General features: G+C 53.1%; 7 protein-coding genes across 7 annotated transcripts; 4 read left to right on the top strand and 3 right to left on the bottom strand.

The window, feature by feature from the left end:
• Positions 1 to 114: 114 nt before the first annotated feature.
• On the bottom strand, positions 115 to 2,195 carry PHHY-2 (Phenol hydroxylase; the record flags this gene model as incomplete). The annotated part of the gene is made up of 4 exons (XM_036634622.1): positions 115 to 1,071; positions 1,125 to 1,418; positions 1,499 to 2,094; positions 2,147 to 2,195. The coding sequence occupies 4 exons, from the start codon at positions 2,193 to 2,195 to the stop codon at positions 115 to 117; spliced, it is 1,896 nt and encodes a 631-aa protein (XP_036500728.1).
• A 2,329-nt stretch (positions 2,196 to 4,524) lies between these two features.
• On the top strand, positions 4,525 to 5,801 carry CGCS363_v002772 (uncharacterized protein; the record flags this gene model as incomplete). Its single annotated transcript, XM_036634621.1, has 4 exons — positions 4,525 to 4,630; positions 4,701 to 4,774; positions 4,837 to 4,986; positions 5,040 to 5,801. The coding sequence occupies 4 exons, from the start codon at positions 4,525 to 4,527 to the stop codon at positions 5,799 to 5,801; spliced, it is 1,092 nt and encodes a 363-aa protein (XP_036500727.1).
• Positions 5,802 to 7,854: 2,053 nt separating this feature from the next.
• CGCS363_v002771 (uncharacterized protein) lies at positions 7,855 to 9,732 on the top strand (the record flags this gene model as incomplete). Its single annotated transcript, XM_036634620.1, has 3 exons — positions 7,855 to 8,042; positions 8,090 to 8,972; positions 9,025 to 9,732. 3 exons carry the CDS (start codon positions 7,855 to 7,857, stop codon positions 9,730 to 9,732), a joined length of 1,779 nt encoding a protein of 592 aa, XP_036500730.1.
• A 3,556-nt stretch (positions 9,733 to 13,288) lies between these two features.
• Positions 13,289 to 14,851, top strand: CGCS363_v002770 (Bypass of stop codon protein 6; the record flags this gene model as incomplete). The annotated part of the gene is made up of 5 exons (XM_036634619.1): positions 13,289 to 13,468; positions 13,532 to 13,546; positions 13,608 to 14,195; positions 14,244 to 14,284; positions 14,347 to 14,851. 5 exons carry the CDS (start codon positions 13,289 to 13,291, stop codon positions 14,849 to 14,851), a joined length of 1,329 nt encoding a protein of 442 aa, XP_036500729.1.
• A 37-nt stretch (positions 14,852 to 14,888) lies between these two features.
• On the bottom strand, positions 14,889 to 18,424 carry ppm2 (tRNA wybutosine-synthesizing protein 4; the record flags this gene model as incomplete). Its single annotated transcript, XM_036634618.1, has 8 exons — positions 14,889 to 15,341; positions 15,412 to 15,702; positions 15,772 to 16,425; positions 16,476 to 16,685; positions 16,908 to 17,497; positions 17,551 to 17,912; positions 17,995 to 18,179; positions 18,365 to 18,424. The coding sequence occupies 8 exons, from the start codon at positions 18,422 to 18,424 to the stop codon at positions 14,889 to 14,891; spliced, it is 2,805 nt and encodes a 934-aa protein (XP_036499690.1).
• A 1,297-nt stretch (positions 18,425 to 19,721) lies between these two features.
• On the top strand, positions 19,722 to 21,306 carry ATG18 (Autophagy-related protein 18; the record flags this gene model as incomplete). The annotated part of the gene is made up of 4 exons (XM_036634617.1): positions 19,722 to 19,782; positions 19,866 to 20,020; positions 20,070 to 21,202; positions 21,258 to 21,306. 4 exons carry the CDS (start codon positions 19,722 to 19,724, stop codon positions 21,304 to 21,306), a joined length of 1,398 nt encoding a protein of 465 aa, XP_036499691.1.
• A 962-nt stretch (positions 21,307 to 22,268) lies between these two features.
• On the bottom strand, positions 22,269 to 24,401 carry PPS1 (Dual specificity protein phosphatase PPS1; the record flags this gene model as incomplete). Its single annotated transcript, XM_036634616.1, has 2 exons — positions 22,269 to 22,576; positions 22,628 to 24,401. 2 exons carry the CDS (start codon positions 24,399 to 24,401, stop codon positions 22,269 to 22,271), a joined length of 2,082 nt encoding a protein of 693 aa, XP_036499698.1.
• Positions 24,402 to 27,765: the final 3,364 nt, after the last annotated feature.

Raw genomic sequence — 27,765 nt, 5'->3', positions numbered from 1 at the left:
ACTGCGCAGCTCACGGGTTCTCGCCCCTCATCGGGGGCAGCATGTCGCTGCTCCGAGTTATTTACAACAATCAAGAATTCCTCCCCATACAAACGCCGCCGGCCTCTACATGAATCAAAGCTGGGCAAGAGTCTCTCCTAGCTTCTTCGTGCAGAAGGTGCTGAAGTACTCGTTTAGTGCGTCGACCGTGCCGCTACCCTCCACCAACTTTGCAACCATGCCTACGTATCCGTCTGGGCGCACAACAACAACACCACCCCTTTCCTCGTCCAACCCCATCTTGGCGTGGGCCGCCGCCTTGGAGTCCAAGTGACGGCGGTCCCATCTGTCGTCTGCGTAGACGTGCTCACGGTAACGTCCGATTACGTCCGGGACATCGCGCGAAATCTCGATGCTGCTTCGGCTGGCTGCAAATATGGTACAAATGGTGAAGAAGAGACTGTGTGGGTTGTGCTTCTCGTGATGAGAGACGCTGTCAACGTCGTCTCTGAGGTATGCGGCATAAAACGACCGCTTGTTGTTCATGTGGCTGGCGAAGTCTTTCAGGGCAGCCTTCGTGACCGAAGGCTTGCCAGCAAATATGAAGATACGGAATGAACCGTTCAAAGGGACCTCTTGCTCCAGGTGAACAACATTGGCATCGACAACTCTTGTCACGTCGGCATTCATGAAGAGCCGTCCCGTGCGAAGCTTAGTACCTTCGCGGTGAATCAGAGGTGATTTCGCCGGGTGTGATTCGGACCAGTTCAGAGAGTTGGGCTTGTATGCTACACCATAGCCACTGGTAAATTCGCAAGACTCCTTGAAGGTCTGGATGAATTCGTTGTCTGAACCGTCGGTAATAGCCTTGTCCGAAGCAGCCTCGACTTCGCTGGCAGCTGGCGGTCGTTTTGAGAACAGTGCTGCATACTTGTTGTCAAAGTTGAGCAGCGTCTCGGCGACATCTCTGCGCTCGGTCTCGTAAGTCTTAAGAATATCCCGATGGGCGAAACCAGCCTCTACTGCATGAATCTTCCAGGCCAGGTTCTGGGCGTCCAGAAAGGCTGTGTTCATGCCCTGGCCAGCCTTGGGCTGCAGTATTGTCAGTAACTTCAGTCACGCAACCCAGATACAGTCCGACGTACGCTGTGGGTGTGGCAAGCATCGCCCCCCAGGAAAACTCGATGATCCAAGGTGTAACGGTCCGAGATGCCTTGGCCGATGGGGTAGACTGAATACCACTCAGTCCTCTCCCATTCGATGCTGTACGGCTGGAGGATTCGCTTCGCAGATTCCTGAACTTCTTCTTCTGTAGCTGTCTTTCTGGGATCGAAATCGGGATCCGTCGAGGAGGCAATCTGGATATAGAGGCGCACCATGTTGTCTTCTCGAGGGATGACCATGATAGAACCATGCTTGCTGTGGATGGTGCATTTCATCTAACTTCGGTTAGCCAGCGTTCTATCGAGCATGATGATGCCTGGAAGCGTGCCTTGATATCAGGGAAATCGGTCTTGACCACGCCGTCCATGACGCCCCATACGTGGGAGATGGGGTCCTTGTGCTTTATGCCAATCTGCAACTGGTTTCTGATGAATGAACGCGCGCCTTCACCTCCAAACAGATACTTGGCGCGCACAGTTTCATGAGCAGTACCATCGACGTGCTCCAACTGGACTTCGACAGGATACTCTGGGTTCTCTGCCTCATTGGAGGTGAACCCCGTAATTGTCCATGGTCGCTGGATTTGAGTGCCGTTCTTGTTGAGGTCAGAGATGAAGACTCGCTCGATGTGGCCCTGGTGCAAAAGAGTTGTGAAGGGATACCTGGCGTCGATAAAGCTTGGACAACTGGCCCAGGTGCCCGTTCTTGCGATTCCAGTGCCATTCTTTGGGGGATCCCAGAACGCAACTTCGTATACTCTGGCTGGCTTGTGGGCCATGATGGCTGATTTGAGACCCATGTTCCGGAGCAAATCCAAGGAACGAGGCTGAATGCCGTCAGCTCTTCCGGTCGGTGTCGGCTCAGCTCGATTGTCAATGTGCTTGATCTTGTAACCCCATCTGGCCAAGCAAGTCGACAGCATGAGTCCTACGGGCCCAGCCCCAACGATGACTTTCTCTGTTAGAAGATACGCTTAGAGAGATGGAAACAGTGTCGGTCTTACCGATATCGTAGAGCGTCGAGCTCGACTGGCGATCTGGTTGGGTTTCCATGATGTGAATTAGTTGAGAGGCAGGATGGTGTTGTTTAGGGGTCTTATCAAGAGTTCACTGTGTACTCAGATGCCTGTGGCACGCACTTGGAGAAGTGATGAAAAGAAAAGGGAAGAGGAACTTAGGGACGAACGCATTCACGCGAGAATACACGCACAGAAAGTCGCGGAGGCAAGAATGTAGGTTATATATGGCAGCCGGCCGATTGGCGCAGATTTTACACATCAATAGACGACTAGGGTAACTGACGACCCGCGGGGAGATCTGGATCCAGCGAGACTCATCCGAAGGGGACCGAGATGCTAAAAGCTCGCCGGCACAGAGAGTCGGTAAGCAGAACGGGGACGGCAAGACAGGCCGGGAACTCCAAATCCCCACATTGAGGCAACAGAAGTATCTCGTTGGGCAGTGCTCGCACTGGTAAAGGGCATGCCGTTCATTCGATCCGTGTAGGTATGGAGACTCTAGAGTCAGGAAAGGGCACGTCATGGGGGAGAGGGAGGGGCGTGTGGGTGGCGCATTTGGGGGATGAGATTGAGTCTCGATACTTTGGCTGGGTGCTTATCCCTGCCTGGGGCAGCGCAGCCCAGACAAAAGGGACTCGGGAAGTCGAGTCGGCAAGTCGGTGGTGGGGCCGTGTGAGGTGCTTTGGGAAGGTCCACGGGAGGTATTTTTGTCCACCTCCGTTCTTTAACACTGGACTGCCCTGAGAGATGCCGTCCGCGAAGGCCGATGGGAGCAGCTTGATAGGCCCCAGCAGTCATATGTGGGCCAAGTCATTTGGGGTTCCCGGAACGTGAAGTTGGAGAAGCAGGCAAGTGCGGGGAAGGGGGCTGCACCCCAAAGTGCCTGGAAACGCTGCGGCTGTGAATGCGCCGAACCGAGCCTACCCTGCCTGGCCGCCACGCTGGCACCGAGGATGGAAGGCACGTGGAGAAATGGACGTACTGCGTAAAGGTAGTAGCGAATCCGAATCTGTAATCCGTCCGCTGTCATTTGCACTGGCCGTAAGGGTCCACAGGCACGAGGTGGAACAAAACATTCCCGTACCATGTCCGGACATGAGTGCCCAATGAGTCTTCCCTCTTTGCTTCCCGCTCAACGATGCCGACCAAAACACTCATAAATAAGGTAGTGCGTAAAGTAGGAAAGAGGGGAGGGAGGGAGGGTAGACCAGCACGTATGTCTCTCTCTGTCTTCCGGTGTCGCTTCCCTTACATCCATAGGTGTGGAGATATGGTCTGGGTGCTTCAACTTCAGTTTACTCCGCCTTACTCATCTCACGATGCCGCCACCCACGAGCACCCACCAATACGTCCCCGTTATCTATCCACAGACCAACAGCCTTCCAAGTCCGTATTCAGGTCAACAGCCCTCCGATTGCGCACTTTTCTGGGCTCCTGACAACGTCTGTGCTATCTTTGCCTTTGCCCCGCCAACGTCGCAGAAGATTTTGCACTGGGCCGGTGCCAGGGCGCGCTAGCCTCTCATCCAGAGACGGGATCTACCTGGCACAATGGCCAGCCGAAAGGCACGTACGTACGCCATCTCTTGAGCTACGGATGTACCACCGTTGAGATGGCGCGCCGAAAATGTCAAGTGAACTAAGACAACCGGCCGGTCGTCATGATCGGACATCCGACTACTCGGGGGCGCCGGCTTTGAACCTTTGAAGGCTAGGTCGGTTCGGTCACCCGGGCTGGACCTGGCCGGGTGAACCTCATCTCGGACCAAGAGTTTCTGCCAAGTGACCGGACCAACCGAAGAATTCCAGTGTCACCATCGACACAGTACTCGGAGCGTCTGTTTTATCATAATCCTTTATAAAGAAGTCCTCCTTAATGTTATGTAGACGAGATTCACCAAGTCAGAAAGACCCGTCTGGAAAGGCTCTTTTTCCCACACACGTGGACCTTCCTGGTTTAGTGGACTGCCTACCTTACCTAGGTACGGTGAGGCGCTCTTGCCCAAAGGAGGTTACCATAAAGTGCCATGGCCCTTCCTGGTTCACGTACTTATTCTAAGGCAGGTAGTCCGGACCATGTTGTGGACATCGGAGTCGCTCTGCGCTGTTGCCCAAAGTCACTCCTTATACCACATGTGCGGGCTTCTCCTGAACACAGCACCCGCAGTTGTCTGCGCTACTAAGGCTGGAATTGAGTCTTGAGTTTCTTCACCCGGGCAGTTTACCTAGGCCTCTTGTCTCGTCCTGGGCATTCTTCTTATTGCAGATTCTCCGAGCTTTCTAGGCCACTCTCGGAGATCTCGCCGGCCTCGAAAGATGCGAAATCGTCTCAGTCTCCAGACATGGGTCGATTCGACTCCGACAATGCCGCAGTCCGAGCCCGACGAGGATGACTGGCGGCACAGGTTGGAGGCCATGACAAGTGCCTTTACTCAAGATACCCTGTCTCGAAATGGATACGACGAGGAAAGTAAGCATTGGGCCACTGATCTCTCCAGGACCTCGCTCTTGTACGTTGCCGTATACTCATATCGTCCCAGAATGCCGCAACGTCCTCGTCAGATATTGTGCACATATCCCTCGCAACTATCAGTATCGCGACGGTATTCAACTTGTAATTCACCAGAATCCGAAGTCAACGCCGTTACGAATTGTTGACAGACTCATGATCTGCAGGTTTTCCTAGTTCTGCGCGAGCACCTCGGAGACGAAAATCTGGATCTTGCAGGGGGAGTGTTGTACGAATTGATAGAAATCGATTGCCAGCATTCCGATGATCCAGGAGCCGAATTCCAGCGTTGGAAATACGACCATCTTAACCGACATGTGAGTCAACAGCTTAGGGACAAGTGGCTCTCATGCTGACAATTCTCATGCAGTCCAATCTCGAGTTACCTCACATACCACACATGTCCACAATCACTACGTCCATACGTCCGACGCTTTCTCTTGTGGAATGGCGCCAGAAACATTCAAGCCGCTATCCCATCAGACTTTCAGACCACTATTTCTCGGCTCGCGCCAGCTCAATTGAACCAAGCTGCATACGCAGTCGTAAGGCCTGGATGATTGATCATACCATGTACGTTTCAACTCGCGAGGGTGGTACATGTGCCTTTCGCAGTCCAAAGCCCAAAGAGTTGCACGAAATGCAATGGGATATGGGAACCATCCAAGCTGGTCGATTCATCAAAGAGGAGGAGGTCACACCAACAACCGCTTCATTTCCAATTTCAGATCACAGGAACAGCAACGACATAGTCGAAGCTGATACAAGTCAAGCCAAAGCCTCGAAGAACAGCAAAGCAGGCCTTCTATTGCGAGCTTTCAGGAAGAACCACATTGCCCACATACCTAGTGGTACCGAAGCGCAGCTAGACAACAAACGCCGTAGCTGGCTTACCAACATATTTGGCCTTGATACCGTCCTAACACTTCGCGACTTTGTCGAGCCAAAGCAGGTGCCGCTTCCCGATGGCTGCATGACACCGCACGCCATCTTCGCCCGGAAGTTTTCCTTGGTAGCTGACGGGTTACCTTTGCCGTCGTCTTTATCCCGTGAGCTCATGCCAACGGCAGACATAAAGGCCAGGAAAGTGCTCGTGGAAGCTGCGGCGGAGGATTTCATGGATCCATCCTAGGAGTTTAGGGGTCCGTTTACGCCTCAACTTGGCTTTGATGGTGGGCTTGATTATCGTTGGATCTTCATGGATTCCACGCCTGCCAAAACCCGCACAACCGGCCGGTCGATTTCCTGCCAAGCTCCGAGCCCTCATCATTATGTCGCCATGAAAACTCCTCTAACGGTCAGAACACCAGGTTCTCAACGAGGCCATGATTGGTTCGGGCTAGATACTCCCATATCTGGGTTCGGCTCACCAAATACAAGTCCTCCAGTTGTTAGCGCCGTGGTTGATAGGCTTCCCAGAATCGCGCATAGCGATCCGGCCAGACGCGAAGGGAAGCACAGTTTTCCGTCAAGCAACAATTGGTTTGGACTAGACGGTGCCATGGACGATGGCATGGACAATGGGAGTAGCTTGAAGACATCAGAGCCGAATCGCGCGGGTCATCGGAGGATGGTGCGTAGGCAATGCGGGGCTGCCACTAATGTCGACGAATCCCAAGCGCCAACAAATTTTCGTTCGGCCTTCCATGCTATCTTGTCTCCTAGACAAGGACCCAAGAAGTGGCAGGACTCGGTCGGCTACGCCAACGGCGAGGAAAAGCGTCGTGTTCCTGGTTGTCGATGGCTGGTGCCAGAGAATCCAAGGATACACCCTGTCGGCATCGTCGAAGTCCAGACCCACAAACTACGGCATGCTCCATCGCTCAACCAACTTCGCTGCCCAACACGTTTGACAAAACCCGCCGACTCGAGCCTCTTTCAATCTCATAGTGCTCTCGATGATGTGAGAGTCTCACGTCTTCCCACCGGAGTGATGCTTGGAAAAGCTCGAGAGCTGACGTTCACAAAGCAGCAGCCCGTCCTCCGTGACGTTGGGCGACCGTCCCGGTCGAGCAGGATGGCTTCAAGTGACCAATCGGAGAAGATATCTCACGCTCGAACTTCTTCCCTTCGGAGCCTGTGGTCGAATCAGACAGCTGCTAAGTCCGGTGAGTTGTGCTTCTTGTCGCTCCCGGCTGATCTTTACTTGGGCATGAGTAAGTGCTGATACCTGAGATATAGCACACCGTCAACCATCATTCTCCGAATTTTATACGTACGTGCCAAGCGATTGTTCACTATCAGGACGCGTTCCTGCCGGTTCTCAAAGAGCACACAGCATGCCAAGACCGCAAGCTTCTGTGAGCGACAGTCCCCCTGCAGCACATGGCATTCAGTTCTACTCTCCGTCCGAGGACAGCTTAAAGGAGGCTGAGGGTTCACCTCAAGAAGGCATTGGTGGTGCAAATTTACAGACAGGCAAATTTCGCCGTAGGTCATAGAAGAGGTACATGCCTGCCTACTGTAGCTAAATATGCTTAGATGAGAAATCGCCTGAGATAGAAACTGGCTCAAACTACAGTGACGAACAGTCATGTTGGGACAACGGTGCCGCCGGCCAGGAAGACGAGCTAGTTTTGGAAGGTACGTAGAGGCTGAAGCTTATTATGACGGGCAGCGACTTGCTCTTTCCTCAACTCCTGGACGGATTCGTGCTCATTCACCCAAGGCCTTGGTCCCCTGAAAGAAACGCTGGGGTCCGCAGAAAACACTGTGAGCAAATACGTCGAACTAGAGACGGTATTTCCACAGCGAGGTACGTAAACAAAACGACATATTCACCAGCCCCGAAAAATCTGATGTGAAAGAAAATCACGTCTGCAAAATCCCGTCCACAACGCCCTTTCTAGCTTCAGACCCCTGCTAAAGCTATCTGGTCAGAACCATCATCTTTCCAAGAACGGATAGAAGCTTGGATTGCAGACCTTCGAACCAGTCGATTCGAGGATCCCGAACTTGTAGGGCCATTTCCTGGGTCTTTCACCCCACAGGCGCCTTTAACGCCTGCGCAGCTTGACAAACAGGGCGGTCCCCAATTTCGCGAAGACTCCTTTCGATCGCGGATCGAAAATCTCACCAAACAGAAAGAGTCTCGACCTTGGTCTGAGGCTTTTCTAACCAACACATTACACAAAAAAGACGCGAGGTCGACAACATCAACCACATCATCCACTAATCTTCCCATCATGACACACAATTCGGACAAACTGGAGAAGAAGGGCCGCACGATGATTCCCTCTGCTATCCAGGGCACCTTCATTCCGGTATCACCGAGGAAGCGTGGATCTCCGTCGCCTATGCGACATAAACCAAACAAATCTGTCCAGATCAATCTGAATTTGACGGAGAACCAGGTCGAGAGATTAACAGACGTGTAGGTGTCGCAATGCGATATCCTTCTCCCTACTGACAAATCGCTAGATTTGCGAGCAAGAACGAGTCGCCCTCTCGTCGCGTCAGGGCTGGTAACACAGCCAGAACCGGGTCACCCGAACGTAACAACAATTTCGCCAGCACCCATGCCACGTCTCGAGCACATGCGGCACTCGATCAGGAGGAGCCACATGCGTATGCTAAGAGCGGCCAGGCGACTGATCAAATGGCACAGAAGGGTCATGACAGTGATTCCACGACTTTCTCGGAGCTGATGCCCCGATCACCTCGCAAGACTCACAAGGCCAAGAGTTCTATGTCGTCAAACATTGCAGAGCGTCGTAGACAGAATACACTTACTCCGATCAACATTGAGGATCGCCGTCAGTACGCTACTCTTGTCGGCCATGGTGACGACATGGTTGCTGCATCTTCCCCAACCCCAGACAACCCGTCTCCAGCAACTCCTGACGAGGAAGAATCTTCATCAATCTACTCGAGGGACGCAGAACAACCTAGTCCTCTGCGGATCCATAAGAATACCTCTCAACAAGTCGATAGCGTCTTGCAGTCATACAGCGGCTGGAAGAATTCGAACCCGCACACCACCACCGTCCCTACTGGTGCGCCTGATGTCGATAGTCGTGGAGTAGCTTCTCAGAGACAGGCGCCCCCCAAGGGTAGACTTGAGGCCCTCAGACAGCCTGCAATGGATGATGCTGGCCAGCTATATTCTCCTCTGAGACCCTATTTTGCTTACAAAGACCTGGCTGTGCACAAAATTGCCGGTAAGACCCTGATTGGAGAGCAAGGATGGCTCGAGAGACCGAACGAATCTTCAGACCAAAAATCTCCGGACCGCAAGAAGAAGGACACCTCTCCCAAGAAGCCAGGTCTGCTCGACAGCCTCAAGAAGATTGCCAAAGAGATGGTGAGTGCGATTCCTTCTACAAGTGTATGCATGTTGGCTAAGATGTGAATAGACTGAGAGCAAGCCCAGTCGCAAAGTCCGAGATGTAGAGAGAGAGGGGAAGGTCAAGAGAATCACAATTTCATTAGATCCTCGCGAGCAGAGTCTTCTGTACTGCGAGCTCGAGTTTCACATCAGCAATGCCCTTCATACCTACATCACGAACGAGCTCAACCACGGCCGCCTGAACCCGGACAAGCTGAAGAAGATCGCAGATGGGTGGAATCAGAAGGGCCGTCCCAGAGTCGTCGGCTTTCGCTACGACCTCGAGACACAGCTCGACCTTGTTCATCTGCATATTGATGAGTTCCGCTTCTTTGGACGTCGCCAAGGCAATCACTTGGAGATCGCAGGCCTTCTTCATGCGATGAAGGTTAACGCCCGAGCCCTCCGTATTCGCACTTTCTGCCAGCCAGATTCCGTAATCGCGAAGCAGTTGGTTGACTCGCAGTCTCTATGCAATACAATCGGATGCTCCGAAGCCCAGCAAATTGCGATTGCGGAGATAGCCCAATTCTTCAAAGTCATCGTGGAGAGGGAGCAAGCTTATCGAGAGAAGCTAGCCCGCGACAATACACCCAAGACATTGCCCCACGGGCAGGGAGACAGACAGTGGGAGCCTTCGAAAGATCTGGCCGAGGGGATGGATCCATACGGTAGGCTTCATTTGATTCCTGATGGCTACGATGTCAACTCCGAGGCACTGCGGTACGATAAATAAACGTGTTTGGCGGAGCGCACTCGAGCCTTGTCCTTATGGCAAGAACTGCACGAGTACATTGAAGCGGGACGAGAAGAGAAGTTCAGGCGGTGATGGGCTGCGGTTTCCTCAGCAGGTGGAAAGTGACATGGCTGGAGATGTGCCAAGAGGTTTCATCATATGGTTCCCCTCACATTATCGCGGCGGCAACACGTTACTACAAGCCGCTGAGGCTATGACAAATGAAGAAACGATGTACGGATAGTTCTGCGTAATTGAACGCACGACGGCGCGGCACAAAGATTTCTCAAAAACTTACACCCGGTAAGAAGGAAGAAACACGGAAAGGGGGCTGGTGAGGATATGTGATTTTCAGTAATTTGTCACAAAATGAGAACCCAGCGAACTTCTCATTTCCAGAGCAAAAGAAAGTATTGTCATTATGCATTACGTCGTGACAAGTAACGTCCCAAGAGATTAGTTAACCAAGACAAATCAATTCCTCTGGGGGTTAAAGATCCTAAGATCTCAACCGCGCCGGACGCGGCCGTCATAATCGCGATAGTAGTCATCATCCCAGTCATCGTGGCGTCGGGCACGTGGATGTCCCCTACCATGATCGCGTTCATGTTCTCTGCCCGTGTCGTAATGCGGAAGATCTCGGTCCCTTCCCCATCTCCTTTCCCAGGCTGCTTGCTGTACACGATCCCGTTCACGAGCAGATTCGAATCGCCTCTCAAGTGCGTTAGCTCCAAGCCCGCCGACAAGAGCACCGACAACCGTAGATATCACCCGCGCCTTCTCGGCGTCGTGTGGTGATCGCGGATGATATGTTCCCTTCTCTATCTCTTTGCGGGTGCGATTGCGCAAAGCCGCATCCGAAGCCTCCCGCGCAGCGAGACCACCAACGACGGCACCGAGAAGACCGACGCCGATCCCCGAGGAAGAGTTCGAGAACGTATGGTCGACAGCATGGCGCGCCTTGCCTAGCGGAGTTCGGGGACGGTGGCGAGAACGGGAGCGAGAGTGGGAGCGGGAGCGTGATCGCGAGCGCGGACGACCTCTTGACACGGCGAAAGCTGCTGGGGGGACGGAACGTGGGCGGTATTGCGGTGGCTGCGGTAGTTGCAGAGCATTGGTATCGCGAGGTGGGAGTGGTGAGTCCAGTTCGTAATATGAACGCGCGGCACCGTTGGCTACTTCGGGGGGGATGGCACCAGATACATAAGGACCGGTGTCAGGCGCTGGACCTTTGGAGTGAACCAAAGGATCCCCGCCCCCTCCGGAGTAGTATTCGGGCGAATGATCTCTGGATACCGGAGGTGGCTCTCCGCGGCGATGGCTTGGACTGCGGACAAAGTCCTCGCGGGCTTCTCCGTACTGCCTAGACATAAGTAGGCTGAGATCGAGCAGAGGGGAGATGTCGGTGTGTCGTACGGAAGTGTTTGACTGCTTGGCGTCGGATTTTCTGCAGGGTCAGACGGTAATTGATCTGCGTCAGACTGAATCGACCAACTTGGGTTTTTGGAAGAAGAAGAAAGGGGTTGTCTGGATGAGTGGTGGAAGGGCAGCCGAGACGTGATCTTTGTGAGAAAGGAGGTCTCTGCCTTCTTTAGCAACTCAGTCCCGGGTTGAACTTGCAAAGCCTGAGAGCGAGTCTCGGAGGCGAAAAAATAAGTGAGGCTATCTTTGAGGCTCGGTTGGCTTTCTCTACACCAAGGTCAGATTTGAACGAGTAAGCAGGCTAGGTAGCCAAAGCACTAGCGTCCACCATTCTCTCTCACACTCACACACACTCTCTCTTCCCCCTCCTGTCTGTTTTTCTCGTACACTAGCTCACAGCCAGCATCAGCTCGGGCAAGTAAGACAGCAGATGATCTGTAGACAGGTCAAAGAGTCTTAGTGGTTTTAGGAGGGAAGGGGTTAAGGCCACAAATGCCAGGTGAGGTCACCCAAAAAGGAATGGTATCTGGGCAGCCGATGAAATACCCCGTCTAGAGCCTTGCGCGTCTTTGTCGCAGTATCGCACACTTTAGCCTATCTGCTTCCAGATATGTGGTACAAACAAGTAGAAAAGAAACTGATGTACAGCGGCTGGATTGTTAGGATTGTAGGGCTGTGGCTTTTCCGGCGAAAGAAACGGGCGAGGTAGCCGTTCCCTGCTGTACCCAGGAGATGCCAGTCTGTTGGTATGGGTCAGGGCTCCTCCAACCAAAGCTGTGAGGAATTATGATGTCACACGATGAGAATGGCTGAAGCAAGTGCATGACACTCGGCCACCTTCGCAGCGAGCACGGAGTCGTCAGGCGGGATGAAGAGGGGAAGGTGGCCAAGGGATCAGAGTGGCCGTGCCTCGTGCCTCGTGCCGCATATCCATATCAGCATCAGTATCAAAATCGGTGTCAATAACGGCATATTGCGACATGCTGGTGGCTGGAATACCATCACGTCCTGAGTTGAGCCGCATTGATTCATCCGCCGTGCATTGTTTCTGATATTTTTCTTTCTTCTTTTTAGTTGCTTCTCACCCCAGTTCATTTATTGAAAGGGCATGAAATCGTTCAAAGATACGTGTAGAGGGCTGGAAGCTGAGGTTGGGCGGCGGAGCAAGGTTGGACGCAGCAGCAAGAGGGCACGCCGGAGAGTGGAAATGCCGGACGCTAGAAGCACCTTAATCCTGCCTAGCCCACCTACATACAAGGCCGCATGACCCTGTAAGACGCTCCGCCATTGGCCACCAACTGCGCTATTGATGCCATGCAAGGGTGTACTAAATAGGTAATCACACAAGCTGCGGCACGACATCCTGCGGTATGGTTACACCAGAGACTGCCGACTTTTTTTGGTAGGCGTACTCATATCTTACTGCAGTTTTCTTCGTCGTCGCTGTAGCTGAATATCGTCGTCGACATCGTTGTTATGGTCGCCTGTACCTACCGTTGTCTCTAACCATCATGGTCATAGTATTGCTTTAGTTATTGGAAGTCTAAAGAAAACATAGCCGCGTAGACCCAAGAAAACTGGACATACTCGTATGCAAATTTCTGTGCTGTATTACGGACCTCGTCGAATTAACATCTGCGGACGGCTTACATTAGTCCGACCGGAACTCAGCACTTTCGGGTCATCACCGGCTCCGACGCGCCCACCCGGCCCCACAGTGGGACAACAACGCCGAATCCGGTCATGACTTACTCTCATTCTCACCGCCGCCCCTTATCAACTCATCCGGTGAGCACCAGCCGGCGCGGAGATGGCTAAATATCGGCTGCACATCGCTTCTCGGTAGAATGATACTGGATCCTCCCGCCACCTCTTCCCCAAGTCCGCGATGTTATTGGATGTCTTCGCTCTGGTATCGGCCCCGCAGCCCGTTGGTTCATCTCTCTGTGGCATGCCGGCTTCGGGATGAGAGCTCTGGGACCGTAGCCGCCATTGTGGGCCATGCCCCGGCCATACTGCTGTCAAATGAATAAATACTGTGCTTGCTGCAGTTCACACTACACCTTCTCTCGTCTACTTTGCTCTCATCATCATCTCTAATCTACTACATTATAGCTCGCGCGAGTCGCCTGTTATGGACGAAAAGATAGCTCGGCCGCTTGACGTTGTCATCGAAGGGCATGAGAAGGTTTTAGCTTCAACAACCCCTGAGAGCCCTCTAGAAAGGTGGAACGGAACTCGTACCAATGCTTTCCGCTTCAGCGTGACGCTGCTGAGCTTCACGATCATGGGGATGAATGATGCGGCAATAGGGGTATGTCTCTGCCAAAAATCTCGTCCGGTGCATTATCACCAAGCTCAACGCCATTCACCACAGGCCTTAATCCCATATGTAAGTACGGGGGCATGCCGCAAGACCTCTTGTATGCAGCCTCACTGATCGGGTTACCCAGATAGAAACCTACTACAACGTCACGTACACCGTTGTGGCCTTGCTGTTTCTCTCGCCATTCGTTGGATATGTCATTGCCGCGCTTTCTAACAACCTGATCCACAACCACTTTGGCCAACGTGGTGTCGCCGTGCTAGGCCCCTTGAGTCGCATCGTTGGCTATATACCTTTGGCCTTACACCCGCCGTACCCTGTACTCCCCGTTGTTCTCTTATTCACCGGTCTAGGGAACGGGCTTGAGGATAGCGCTTGGAACGCCTGGGTTGGTAATATGCGAAATGCGAACGAACTCTTGGGCATTCTTCATGGCGCTTACGGGGTTGGGGGGACTATCGGCCCGCTCATTGCCTCTGCTATGGTAACCAAGGGGCAGAAATTGCCGTGGTATGCCTTTTACTACGTGATGATAGGAGTCACGGTCGTTGAGTTTGCCGTGGCACTGACGGCGTTTTGGGGGGCAACCGGCGATGTTCATCGACAAACTCATCAGCCATCCACGAACGGCGGGAGAACAACAACCCGCACAGTTCTGAAGAAACCAATCACTTGGCTTCTTGCTCTTTTCCTGCTTGGTTACGTTGGAGCTGAGGTAAGCCTAGGAGGTTGGATCGTCACGTTTATGCTTCGTGTAAGACAGGCGGAACCCTTCTTGGCTGGCGTTACTGTGGTTCTGTTCTGGTAAGACGTTGCCCCATTTTCTGTTGCTGCTATTGAAATCCCACTGACCGGGTTTCATATAGGCTTGGACTCACGATCGGTCGAGTGATACTAGGTTTTATCACAGGAAGAATCGGAGAGAAACGTGCTATTGCCATCTACCTTGTGCTCTCCGTGGCCCTGGAGTTGCTCTACTGGTTGGTGCCTAGCTTCGTAGCTTCCATTATTTTTGTCACCTTCTTAGGCTTCTTTCTCGGGCCGCTGTTCCCCGCCGTCATTGTCGCCGCCACCAAACTCTTGCCCAACGACTACCACGTGAGCGCGATCGGGTTCGCGGCCGCTTTCGGCGGCGGCGGTGCAGCAATATTCCCGTTTGCCATCGGGGCCATTGCCCAAAGCAAGGGAGTTCAAGTACTCCAGCCCATCATTATGGCTATACTCGTCTTCATCCTCGCATTATGGCTCTGCCTCCCTGGAGGTTTCAGATGTGGCGGGCTTGAGAGGGCGCGAGAGAACAACGAAGGACTTGGAAATGACGTGCTCGGAATTTTCCGCTGGACGACGCAGAAGGTTCGCGGACCTCCGTGACAGGTTAAAATGGGTTCTGCAATAAACATTCGTTGCACTAAACGTTCATTGTTGATTGCAGTAGCTCATCTGCAAGGCGTCTTATGTAGAACTCCCGAGCATCTGATGGCAGCTTGCTGAAGTTATTTGCGATGCGTGAAACGTCCTGGCGCCCCTTCTCGTAGGCGGCCAAGTCGCGGTTGCCATAGACGTCTCTCCCTGAAGAGTATCCCTTCTCCAGATTGCGAAAGAATATATTGACGGCCACGCTCATGTCCGAAGTCGGAGCGGCAGTATGGAGCCAGAGGGGCGGCAAGAAGAGAATGTCGCCTGGCTCCACGACGGCCTCGTATGGCTGTACGCCGCGCAGTGAGCCCGCACCCAGTGCGGAAAAGACATCCACGCTGGAGCTTGACGCACCCGGGGAAAAGGAGAGGTGTTTAACGTCCGAAGGCGGGAACAATATGAGACGCTTCGATCCCCTGACCTGTGCGTAAACGTTGGCCATAACCTTTGTTAGAGAGTCAGCCTTATCTTGAGAGATCTTGCGTGCAAAAAAACCACAGAAGATGGGAGCTTACATCATAGTGCAACCACATGTTGACCGGGCCAGAGATGCGCAACACGGAACTGAAGGTGTTGTCTTGAACATAGGCGAGTTGGGAGGGGAGTATGAAGTCCTTTGCCAAGGATGGATAGTCGGTGGCCAATTGTGTAGGAAGATTTGATGGCTCATCCTTCGAAAGAGCTCTCAAGTAAAGCCGCTTCCCTTCTCCAGTCTCTTTGATGAATTCGCCGAAATTCTTGGTAACGTAACGAAAGTTCTTGGCGTTGAAATCCATATTTTCGACCGCAGATTCGTGAACTGAGACCTAAGGAGCAGGATATTAGCGATGCCAGGAGATCAAACGGCGGGGATGTGGAGGACCCGGTGGACGAACCTCACGGTCTGCGCCGACAGTCTCGACGAGATATTCCTGTGACCATTCAGATACGCATGGGCCCAAATTTGCAGACTCAATGATGACCGGTTTCCCCGCATCTAAGATTGTATGGAACTGATCCTTGGACTCAACCTTGATACGAGGCAGACATTGGAGAGAAACCGGCGGCAAAATCTCTGTACTCGCTTTTGTCTCGTCCGCTCTGATTTCGACAGTCTCAGAGTACTCGACTGGCGCAATTTGGGAAGCTAGAAGTGGTAGCTTCTTTTGCCCGGAAACTAGTCGTTGAGTGTCGAATGCGAAGTTGTAACTTCCTTGTGCCCAGCAGGTTCCCATCGAAAAGCAAGTGGCACCGCCGCCAACGACGGCGAACTCTCCGTCGGCGTGAGGAACAACCGAAGCTCCAATCAAGAAAGGACGAAGGCTGCCAGACTCGCCGAATCCAACGAGGCTCGCAACGATTTCTAGTCCGGCATTGACCTCTTTGACGATAATCATGTCCAATGCCGCAGGCAATTGGACGTCCTTAATTACGCCACCAAACACGAAGGAGTACTCCCCAGAGTTGATGACTGTTGCCCCAAATCTAGACAACAAGCTCGTCTGGTTCCTCTGAATCGGTGCATCGACGATCTCAAATGAGACAACAGGCTGTATTCGCGGGTCAGCTGATAATCAAGGACATCGGAATGAGCTCTTACCTCGGGATCTGAAGTTTTCAATGTCCATCTGTACGTTCTCTGGTTTACGAGGCCGTCTTCAAGTAGTCCCCCGGCAATGATTCCCTCAAATTCTCCCAGCATGCTGCTTATACACGTGAAGGTGGCGCCGTAAAGTGGAGGTGGAGAGCCCTGTGTCTTACACCTTGTCCAGCCGTTGATGGGATTAAAGAGTAGATAATCTGCAGAGGTCTGTGTGTGATTAGGCCGTCCGCCAGCAAGCAATGCCAATGACGAGGTCCCCAACCGAGTCACTGAATGGCGGAATAGGGGGGCCGGAAGGTCTTGTACCCGTTCCCAGGTATTGAATACTTTTCTGTAAAGCCAGCAATCTTTGAAGGCCGTTGACGGAGAAGCACGTCCACCAACGAGGAGTACACCGGCATTTCCTAGATCTGTGAGTGTGTGACAAACCCTGCCGGACGGGCCCTTCTGAGAAGAAGAAGCTGGCGGGCGATCAGCCGAGATTCGGTATAAGTCCACTGAGGTCAACCTTCCATTTGGCCCCTGGCCTTGGATGTGTGAGACAACAACCTGACCATTGGGGTTCTCGACGAGCATGGCTGCGCCAAATCGGCGGTGTCCTCGATTAGCTTCATACTTGGACAAGTTCATGTGCGTTTGATAGGATGGAATGGTGGAATCCCGTGGCTTTTGAGAGATATGTCTGCCGTGGTCAGACCCAAAAGTTGAGGCAAGGATGACAACATAGTGACTGGCGAAGAGAGCGAACTCCTCCCACTCATCAAAGGGCTCAACGACATCAAGAGCTCGCCTCTCTTCAGAAGTCATGAACAGGTCGTTGGCCCAAGCCTCCCAAAGCGTCCAACTCTCCGCCGCGGACCATCCCAATGTCTCAAAGCGGGCCTCTTGGCTAGCGACGCTTGGGTAGCGATAAACAGACTTGATTGGTGTATTCAACTTGTTGAAGTGCTTGAGCATCGTATGAGCGAACGGATGATCCGGCCCGTCCGGCAGAATCTGCTCCAGCAAGCAAAACTCGGCTGCATCGGTAATTAGCAACATAGAAGATAGGGAGTGTTCAGTAGTGCAGTACCATGTTGAAGGGAACCAGCCCAATTGATGACACCATCAGCACCCTCCGTGTCCATGTATGTAATAGACACTTCAGCCACGAAGAAAAATTCAGTTGCGGATAGGTCAAACAGCTTGGATAAAGCATTTTCCAGGGCGGAGAGTTGTCGAAGATCGCAGGCGATTTGGCAGTATTTCTGGCTTTGGAGGACGATGGGGGACTTGTCATTGACCTCCCAAGTTCCAAGAAGAGCATGCAGCTCGGGCGTGTCGAGAACAATACGGCGCTTCTTCTGGATGAGGTCTGGATAGTCGACGTCGATGAATGTGACATCTCGGCAGGCGTCCGGGTAGCGCACCTCGCACTGCCACGGCAAGACATCACTGATGAGAGTTTAGTGAGCGCCACCAACATTCGGCATTGGACAAGTCTAGCAACGCAAATCCAGAAGGATCCTCAGCTTACCTTCCACAACCAAGGTTGACGACTACCTTCTTGCGATACGAAGGCCTCTGGAGAAAACGGCGGACGAGCGTGTCAATGACCTTCAGTCGTAAATGATAACCCCTGTTGATAAGAGGAGCTCGTCGCTGGAACTTCTTGACGAAGAACCGAAAGTAATGCGGCTCGTCGGGGTAATACAGGCGTTCCTGATTAAATGAGTGACTGATGAATAGAGGAGGGAGAAGATGCTTGGCTAACTTACAACACTCCGTTTTGAAACTATGGAACTGCTGTTTGTCTGACAGGTAGCAAACGAAAGACACGTTAATCAGCAAGGGACCGAAGAACCGAGGTGAGCCGTAGGCTGGGATAGAACTCAATATTAACTCACTGCCATGATGAGGTCGTCCAGAGCCTGACCCCTGCGGGCATTTTGCACCGAGGGCGCCATGCTAGGTGGCAGTTGACGGACTTTCTAAAAAGTGGTGAAATATTGTTGTCGAGTCACAGTTCTGTGCCTTTGCTTTTCCGACACTGGTGTGCAGTTTTTTTTCCTCTCCCAAAACGACCCGCGGGAGAGCTCAGCTACGTTGTTTACGGGGTTTCCCCGTCTAGAGCCCTCATTTACTAATATTCTTGGGCTCAGTGCGCCATCTTGCAGTTCACGACAACGCCTCATTTGGGTTCCCGATGAATAATGGAAATGCTTCATGAATCTCGTTTGTGTATTGATGTGACCCAAGCAAAGCACTTGCCTCCAAGTTATTCCAGCTCCACGACCAGACTGCCGAATGTTCTGTCATCGTATGGAGGGTTTGTGTGTGGCTTCTAGTGCCATCCTGGACTTCTTATCTTATCGTCCACACCTTACCTCAGGTGCCTTGCCTTGCCTACCTACCTTAGGTACCTACGTAAGCAGGTAGGACAGGCATCTGCCATTTACCCACGGGCACGGGGAGCCCACCTAATAATTAACAGACCTAGGTACCTACCTAGGTACCTTAGAACACTCCTTGCGGTCAGCTGGCGCAAGTGCCCGAGCCAAACACAGCCACACGTGCCACAAACGCACCCCATGTTCAGCGCAAAGCACTTAGGTACTACCATTCAGGCGCTGGGACCACCCGGCCGACGGATTACATAGCTTCCCCGCTGCCAGGGTTCCAGTCCACCTTGCCATTGGGGGCCACCCACCACCAGGTTCACGTTCAGTGTCTGGAACTCACCTTACCTTACCTTACCTTACCTTACCTTACCTTGCCGGTACCGTCCAGACTCGATATCTCACCCTCCACATCTATCGTCACTTTTCCTCTAAGGTCCCTCAAGTTAAAAGGTGCTCCGCTGCCAGACGCTGCAGCGAAACTTCAGCTTATCCCGACAATCACCAGCTCATCAAAGGCTTGACGGCTTGGCTTTGTCCGAACCTTGACCCGACCGCCGACCACCGTCCACCGACCAACACCAAAGCACTCCAGCCTCCTGGCGGCTACCAATTTGCGCTGCTGCCTTCGACAGCAAATCCTCCTACCTTCCTCAGGCTTCAGTCGAGATACTGGACTTCTATCGTCGCTGTGACTGGCGAAATACAAAACCCTTCGGCTTCTCGAACCCCCGTCGTCGACTGAACATCATCTCCGTCTGGTAGTTTCCCACCGCCGGCGCTGTCCCGGCGATAGTGCATCTTCGGTGTCTGTCGCATCACGGCGCATACATCCTGCCGAAGGCCCCGGTTTCGGTCGTACACCATGGCGAACGCTTCCCTTAACTTCATTACTTTCAACCAGGACCATAGCTGTCTCGCAGTCGGTAACGGGTTCCCCGCCACCGCACCCGCGGACCCCATTTGGTTGATGAACATCTTTCACTGACTGGCTGCGTCGCCCACATAGGCACATCAAAAGGTTTCCGCATCTACCACACCGATCCCTTTTCAAAAATCTTCAGCAGCGATGACGGGAATATTGCCATCATCGAGATGCTGTTCTCGACCTCACTGGTTGCGCTGATCCTTTCTCCACGACACTTGATCATACAGAACACCAAAGTTGGTCGTCTTTCGTTCCTGTTCTGCCAAAATACTAACTCTGAGAAAGAGGTCTTCAGTCATATGCGAGCTTACCTTTCCCTCCGCCGTTCTTGCCGTCCGCCTGAATCGCAAACGTCTCGCAGTCGTGCTTGAGTCTGAAATCTATCTCTACGACATTTCCAACATGAGCCTACTCTATACAATCCCTACTTCGCCGAACCCAGGCGCCATCTGTGCCCTGTCACCATCCTCGGAAAATTGCTACATTGCATATCCGCTGCCAAAGCCCCGCGAGGATAACGGAGACAAGAGACCGGCTCATGCCCCACCCCTCTCGACCTACGTTGCTCCTACATCAGGAGAGGTCCTAGTATTCGATACAATTACCCTCAAAGCTGTTAACGTTATCGAGGCCCATAGATCACCTCTCTGTAGCATCTCGTTGAACAGCGAGGGCACACTGCTTGCCACTGCTAGTGAGACCGGCACCATCATCCGTGTGTTCTCTGTCCCCGGAGGACAGAAGCTGTACCAGTTCCGCCGGGGAACTTACCCCTCCACAATCTACAGCATGTCTTTCAATCTCAGCTCGACGTTGCTCTGCGTTTCTTCGACATCCGATACCGTTCATATATTTCGCCTCGGTGCTCCTCCCCCAGGAAACAACTCGGCTTCGGCTGCTGCAGAAACACCCGGGTCGCCAAGGCAGGATCGATGGTCGCGATCCAGGAGTTACGACAGCAGTAATGAATCACCTGCAGGCAGCGCAGCAGGGTCCCCTAGAAGCGACCTAGTTGAGCCGGTCGGACCTAGCAATGGGGGCGGTACCAGCCAGCAGCAGATAAATCGGCGGCAAAGTGGCTCATTCAGCAGCATACTCCGACGGTCGTCACAGATAATGGGTCGTAGCGTGGCCGGTGTCGTTGGCTCTTACCTGCCTCAGACAGTGACGGAAATGTGGGAGCCCCTTCGCGACTTTGCCTACATTAAGATCCCGAAGTCTTCAAATTCGCCAACAGCATCGACTCGAGGCGGCGGGCTCACAGGCGGGTCACAGCTTCCCAACGGTCCGCTGAGGAGCGTTGTAGCCATGAGCAGTAGTAGCCCGCAAGTGATGGTTGTGACCAGTGACGGAGGCTTTTACGTTTACAATATCGATATGGAGCACGGCGGTGAGGGCTACCTGGTCAAGCAGTTCTCGTAAGTCTTCGTCCATATTGTTCCCGGACGAGAGCTAACGAAGCATAATTTGTAGGGTTCTTGACGGCGACGACAAATTGGACTCGTCGGCCTACGGCACGTAGTCTTTTTTTTTTTTCTCCTCGTAGTAGTTCCGCTGCGGGCGACGGGAGTTATCGGGGTCAGGTTTCTACGTGTGCGCTCTGCGCATTGTTGATATCAGAAGAAGACAGCTGCATTCGGAGGCGTTTGGCTACATGCTTTCTTCCTAGGGGTGACTAGGAGGCTACAGCACCTTGCATTCTTGATCTAATACGAAGCGAACACTGCTTGCCGCTTGGCCATCACGAGGCCGCTAATTCAAAAAAAAAAAAAAAAAAAAAAAAAAAGAAACGATTTCTGCGCTTGCACACGATTGGCCACATGAAAGACTCCGGAAGGGATGCTGTCGTGAAATCACGATACCCGAAGACGAGCAACCTCCGAACATGGAATGGTTGGTGTGCGGTAACGCACGATAGCGCGGTAACTTGTTCATAGTATATGTATTATCAGCAGTCGCATCTCTGCTCATCGGGAAGTATAGGTTCTCGATCAGCAGGATAGCTGAGTAAATCTTGGCATCATCACCTGTTGCCATCGACCGTGGCTGAACCCTTTTAAATACTCGTCCCCAACGATGGTGCAATAACAAGACCGAGAACATTGGAGATGGCCAAGAAAGTCAAATGCCCTCCGTCACCACAAGACCCCAACGAGCGGTCGCCAAAGATTTTTAAAAAAAAAGGGTGAAAAAAAACAAGGGGGCGGGAAGCGTGAAATCAACAACGCCGACCATTTGGAACAACAGTGCCGCGCGAACCATGACCCATCGGAAGAAACTACTTTCTCCAACAAACCCTGCCATGGCAAGACAGTTATAGACGCCTGTCTCCGTGCATCCGTCATGCCATTTTGAAAAGAGGGAAAAAAGGATGAAAATGAAAGCAAAAACCCGGGCCAAACACCTCAGAGAACTCCCAGAAATCCCTACCAAGGATAGAAGAGCTAGAGAATTGTGTAACATCCAACGATCCACGAGGACACATTATCGAGCGTAAGGTCTGTTCATCAGGGCAATCTCCCTGGCAATCTCTCCCCACTCTAATTCCCGTCTGATCCCAGCAGATCCGCACTGCTTGACCTGGTTCAGCTCTTCCCACTTTAGGAGCTCATATGCGAATCGTAGGTGAGGCTGGATGATGACATTGAGTCGGCGGGCTCGGACGAAGCAATACGCCCGGGGAAACGATAGGTTCATGGCCCGCATCACTTCCGCAATACAGATGGTGGCACTGCGGGATACACCAACCCTGCAGTGTACCAATGTGGCTGTTCCGCTGCGCCGGCCGTGGTCTAGGAGCACAGTCAGAAACTTGTCAACACTTCGAGACTGGTAAAACTCACCAATGAATTCGAGGCACCGCTCGAACTCATCAGTCAACGGATCAATGCCGTTGTCTTGAACGCCCTGGACCACGCATACATTCTCTGGGCCCCATTCCTCCAACTCGCCTTCTCTCCACATTGAAGTTTCACCCACGCTGAGAATCTGGCCAATTCCGAGAGCCCTGAGCAAATCCGGGTTGTTGGCGTGCCCGAGGTTTCCGAGGTACATGTAGTCCAGCACCCGGCTGGGCAGAGAACCATCGAGACCAGGCAGCCACGCCGGCTCCTTGATCAGGGCTGTCACCTCGCGTAATCCCTTTCCAGCGTGAACTGGCGACTCATGGAGTAGACGAGCTTCAATGCACGTCAAAAGAGCCACATCGGTTGGATATGCGAAGAAGTTGCGTTGCTTGACTGTGTGCAAGTGTAGCCAGGCATCAGCAATACCTCGTCCAGTGCTGTAGCTGAAATAGGCGATTCCCAGCATCGTAGATTCAGTGTATCCGTCGGCACAGTGAATAAGTATCTTCATGGGATGAGAACCTGCAGGCTCCTCACCTTCCGCTGGTTCGTCCATTCCTACATCTCCGTCAAAGTCAAAGCTGGACTGTTCAGAGGGTGGTAGGGTGCCGTGTGCCAAGTGATATATCCATTTGCAGGTTTCTAGAATGCCGTCGGCTTCAGCTTGCGACCAAGTCGGTGGCAGAATGCTGCCAGAGGATGGGAAGTCAATGTACGGGCGCACGGCTGGCTTGATCTTGGACTCGGCTAGAGCGCGTAGTGTCGACGGGTTCAAACGACCAACATCGCTGCACTCGATCAAAACGTCGTACTTGTACTCTTCTCCAGAAGTGGGATCTGGTGTTGGGCCAAGCCAAACATTGTGGGATATCTCTGAGGCCTTGGTCATTTCGTACATCTCTTTCCTCTCCTGCTGAAAGAAGTCGAGAACATTTCCCGTCAATTCACCCTGATGATCGATGGCAACCATGTCCTTGTGCTTCGTTTCGAATTCGCTGAAGGGGGAAACGCAGAGAAATGTGTTGTACGCTGGCAGTGGGTGGCCCTGTGCCTCGTGTTTTTGGCGCCACCGTGATTGAGCTGTGGCAATATCCAGTCCGGTCCTCTGCACAGTGGCTTCGTCCTCTCCATAGACGATGATGTCGGACATCATGGCCGACTTGGCTGCCTGGATCTGGAAGTTTCTTACACAGAAACCGTCGCGTGGGTCGATGTCAATGAATTCGGGAGAAGCGCCCAAGTACATGAACTCTTGAGGGGCGATGGCGCCCTTGAGACGTGCCACGGCAACATCACCGTCGGCTTTGACGAGAGTGACGCCGCGCATACATGTGGGCGTTTTCCTCAGGGAGCGATGACGGGCAATGAAGAAAGCTTGCTGGATATGGTTGTGGGGGTGGAGCCCGTGGAACCAGGGGAAGACTTGATTCGGATCCGGTAACGGCTGGCGGGAGATGTAGTCAACGGCAGCAGCGACGTCTGCGGGGCTTATCGTGTACAAGGTCAATGGTGCGGAATCTTGTCTATTGAACTTGTCAGGAGGATAGAGCAGCGATGATTGTTGAGCCTGTTCCTCATCGCGTGGGGGAGAGGGAGGAGGAGTGTTGGGCTCCTCCGCTGGAACTGGCCCCGGAGGGCAGACAGGAAGATGCTTGTTTGGTACGGGGACTTGGGCTGCGCTGATGGACTCGAGCGATATGGACGAGACGGAGCCCACTGCAGACGAAGGGCGATGAGGGGGGATAGGCCTCGGGAGAGCAATTGTGGCCATTTTTCAAAGGCGAATTTTCTTGTTGCGACGGACTGGAAGTCGCAATTAACGTGGGATGTGTTGAACAGTTGACTCGACGTCGGGTTTGGCAGCTTATCAGCGGTAATAGGGGGTGGTCGGTGTTGTGTTGGGGTCGTTGGTCGGTGGTCGGGGCGGGAGTAGAAAGTAGTGAGCTGGTGTTGCAGCTAAGCCACTACGAGGTCGCTCGACAAGATCCGTAGACTCGGACGGTTGTCGTCCTGGAGCATCTGCCTCGGACGACACTGTCTATGGGCTGGCTTCAAGGCGATTTAGAGATGGAGGACGATGCCAATCGCGCCTCGTACTGGGTGAAAAGCGGCGTGTGTGAGAGAAGAGAGTTTGTCACAGCGGAAGCCTGAGGTCGGGGAGAGGTAGTGAGTGGTAATGAATAGAGTACGCACTCGAATGGACTGGGTTTGGCGTGTTGGCGTCGGCTGGGGGTGGCGGGCGATCCTTATCGCACATGCCCAAAAGCAATAACGGTAGCAGCAACGCCAGCTCGGTTCGTGATAGGCGGCGAGGGGTATCTGGCGAGCTGCGGTGATGGGCTGCGTAAGGTAGGAAGGCAGACGAGTTATCTTGCTGCAACGGTGATAACGTCAACGGCAGAAGCGGCGCCCGGTGGTGGAGATTTATCGTCGGCAGACGGCAAAGATACTCTGTACAGCTAATACCAACGACGAGGGACGGCTATTGCAAAGACGGCCTCATTAAGACTGGCGGTGGAAAGGGAGTAGAAAGGCGTATGATATGATGGAGAGTGTCAAGAAGCAGCGTTTAGCAGAAGAATATAACTCTGCATAGGCCAAAAAGAAGGTCAACGAGGAGAAGATGAGGAGAAGGGAAGGAGCACAGCGCACAGTATGGCTGGTGATTGCGATTGGTGAGGTACAGCACCGTACCGTACGCAGTACCGCCAATTCGACATGGATGCGCGAGAGACTACCGCCACCAAGGACAGGACCAAGACCCAGCCTAAGCCTACCTGTACCTAGTAAGGCAGGGAGGGAGGGAGGGAGGGAGGGAGAGACAGCCATGCAGGATAGGACAGGCCAACAGAATGACTGAATGAATGGGAGGGTGAGGGTGAGGGTTGTACCTTCGTTACCTTGGTGAAGTAGTAGGGAGGAGAAAGGCAAGAGAACACTGAAGAGGGCTGGGTGGGTTGGAATTGGAGCGAGCACGGTTACAGCATCTTCTGAGCTACTGCGAACAGTAGCGTCACCAACAGCTCCTGTGGGATGGTTTTCCAGACTCGGCACATGGCCCCTGTTAAGCACTCATGTCTCCTGGAGGTACACGTTGCACCTGAGGTACTTTAGCTACCTTAGCTCTGGAAGGTAAGGCACTACCTCATGTACTCCCGTAGAGCACGCAGTAATGGGGAATGGCATGGCGCGCCACTGGAGACCTGGGGTCGCCCATCTCTAGTGCCGATCTGGTCTGGGCTCCCCCATCAACTGAGAAGCATTGCTTCATGGCTTCATACAAACAACAGACGACGGCGACAGCGGGAGACTCGGGCGTACAAGACGTACAGTGTGCGTGGTCGAGGGGCGGGCACGCGATACGCTGCCTGGTTGGGCAATACAGAGGCAGCGCTTTCTCTGCTGATTGCTGCTGCTGCTGCCACTGTTGCCAACATACTAGGTTCCTAAGGTACCTCAGGTAGTTCTACCAATGCCTTTCCGCCTGCCATATCCCGTGACCAAGGCGGATGGGCAGCGCAGCACAGCATCGTCTGTCGCAAGAGATCAGCCAAGATAACGACACCATAGTGGACTAGACCAACACTGGTCAGGACAAGACAGGGAGATGCCCGGGCAAACCTAGGCGACCCAAGAGGAGACGAGCGAGTGACGACGGGGAGCTGGACGGACGCATGGAGACCTACCTAGTGTATCCGTAGTGTACTGGCTACCGTACGGAGTACTGGGGTTGCAGTTGGTGTCACAATCCAGGTGGGGACGGGCGTCGGCGCTAGCACCACGGACACAGCACCAGGTACACTGTACCTTAAGGTAGGTGCTGCATCCGCATCCATCCAGTGTTGGCCCCAGTCCTCTCCAAAAAGTGAACTGCCCGGTGAAGTGACAGACCAATTAACTCACGTACCTACCTACCTACCTATCTTACCTTGAGGTAGCCGTGTTTAGGCAATGAACTGTTGGACTGCTCAAGCCCCAACGTGTTGGGTGAGCGGACAGATGGACAATTGGCAAAACGAGCACAATAGTAGGTAAAAAGGTAGGGAGGTAGATCACGGTGCCAAACCACACGGCTTGAGCACGGTCCAAGCGGGGTTTGGTGGATCGCCCGCCGAATGGAACTTCACAAGGCTATCCATCCCTGCCTGTCTGCCGACCTTGAAACAAGACGAGTGGCAGCAGAGACTCAGCATTTGCACTTGCATCTGGACTTACTGCGTATATGTCGTCTGCACCTTACTGCGCTGCCATTATCGAAGCAAGCGTCTACCATGCAGTACGAGGCCCTTGGGGGCGCAGGTGAACAGTGGTTGGAATGGGGGACGTCAGTTGACGACCACATGGAAGCGTTCCCTTCCCGCTCCACAACCACGCGCCCCCACACTCATTCCGCCGCGTGCGAATGGCTCCCTACAAAATTCGCCGTAAAACTACGTACTGCATAGTACTTTTGTTTTGTTCCCTATTCTGTGTAGTTTACTCTATCGTGTTATTCAACCCGTACATTGACCCTGTTTGCAATGGGTGTAATTGGATTCTTTTCCTCCAGCACGAACCCTTGTCTGCACACGGCACCGCGTCAAGGTCTATCGTTGCCGCACCACATCCGCAACAGTTGCTCCCGGCAGATGCACCTGTGGACATGGCCTAGTTACCTTGCGGATACAAAGTAAACCTAAGGTAGGTAGAAAGAAAGGGTCCGGTCAGGGATCCGGCTCTATGGATCTCGGTTCTTGATATTCCCCGACGACAAGCCCCCCTAGGGGCAGTGTCTAGACCCGTCCACTCCACGTCAGGTCTGCTTCTGTTCCCAACATCTGCCTTTAGTGTACTTGATATCTTGAGCACCGAGGACGAATTCCGCGCACCCGAGATTACCTTGTTTACTTGCGCCCTGTATCAATTTTCTAGAAAGGTTTTCCAACTCTCAAGCGAATATCAGTCAATATAGTGCGTGTTGCAGCTATTTCCAGCTTCAAAGATTGGAAGCTATGTATATTTGAGAACCGTGTAACCAAACATATATTCGGTTCTGCAGCCCATGGGCCAGAGAGCGACAGGACAGGGCGGAGTCTTGCGTCTGCGTTGCATGCCCTCCTAGATGAAGTTATTGGTGGCGGATACTCTACATCATG

The sequence above is a fragment of the Colletotrichum siamense genome, assembly GCF_013390195.1.
Source record: "Colletotrichum siamense strain Cg363 chromosome Unknown KSG_Cg363_contig02, whole genome shotgun sequence".
Lineage (NCBI taxonomy): Eukaryota > Fungi > Ascomycota > Sordariomycetes > Glomerellales > Glomerellaceae > Colletotrichum > Colletotrichum siamense.
The sequence above is the reverse complement of the archived record's forward strand: the minus strand, read 5'-3'. Positions and strand labels throughout refer to the sequence as shown.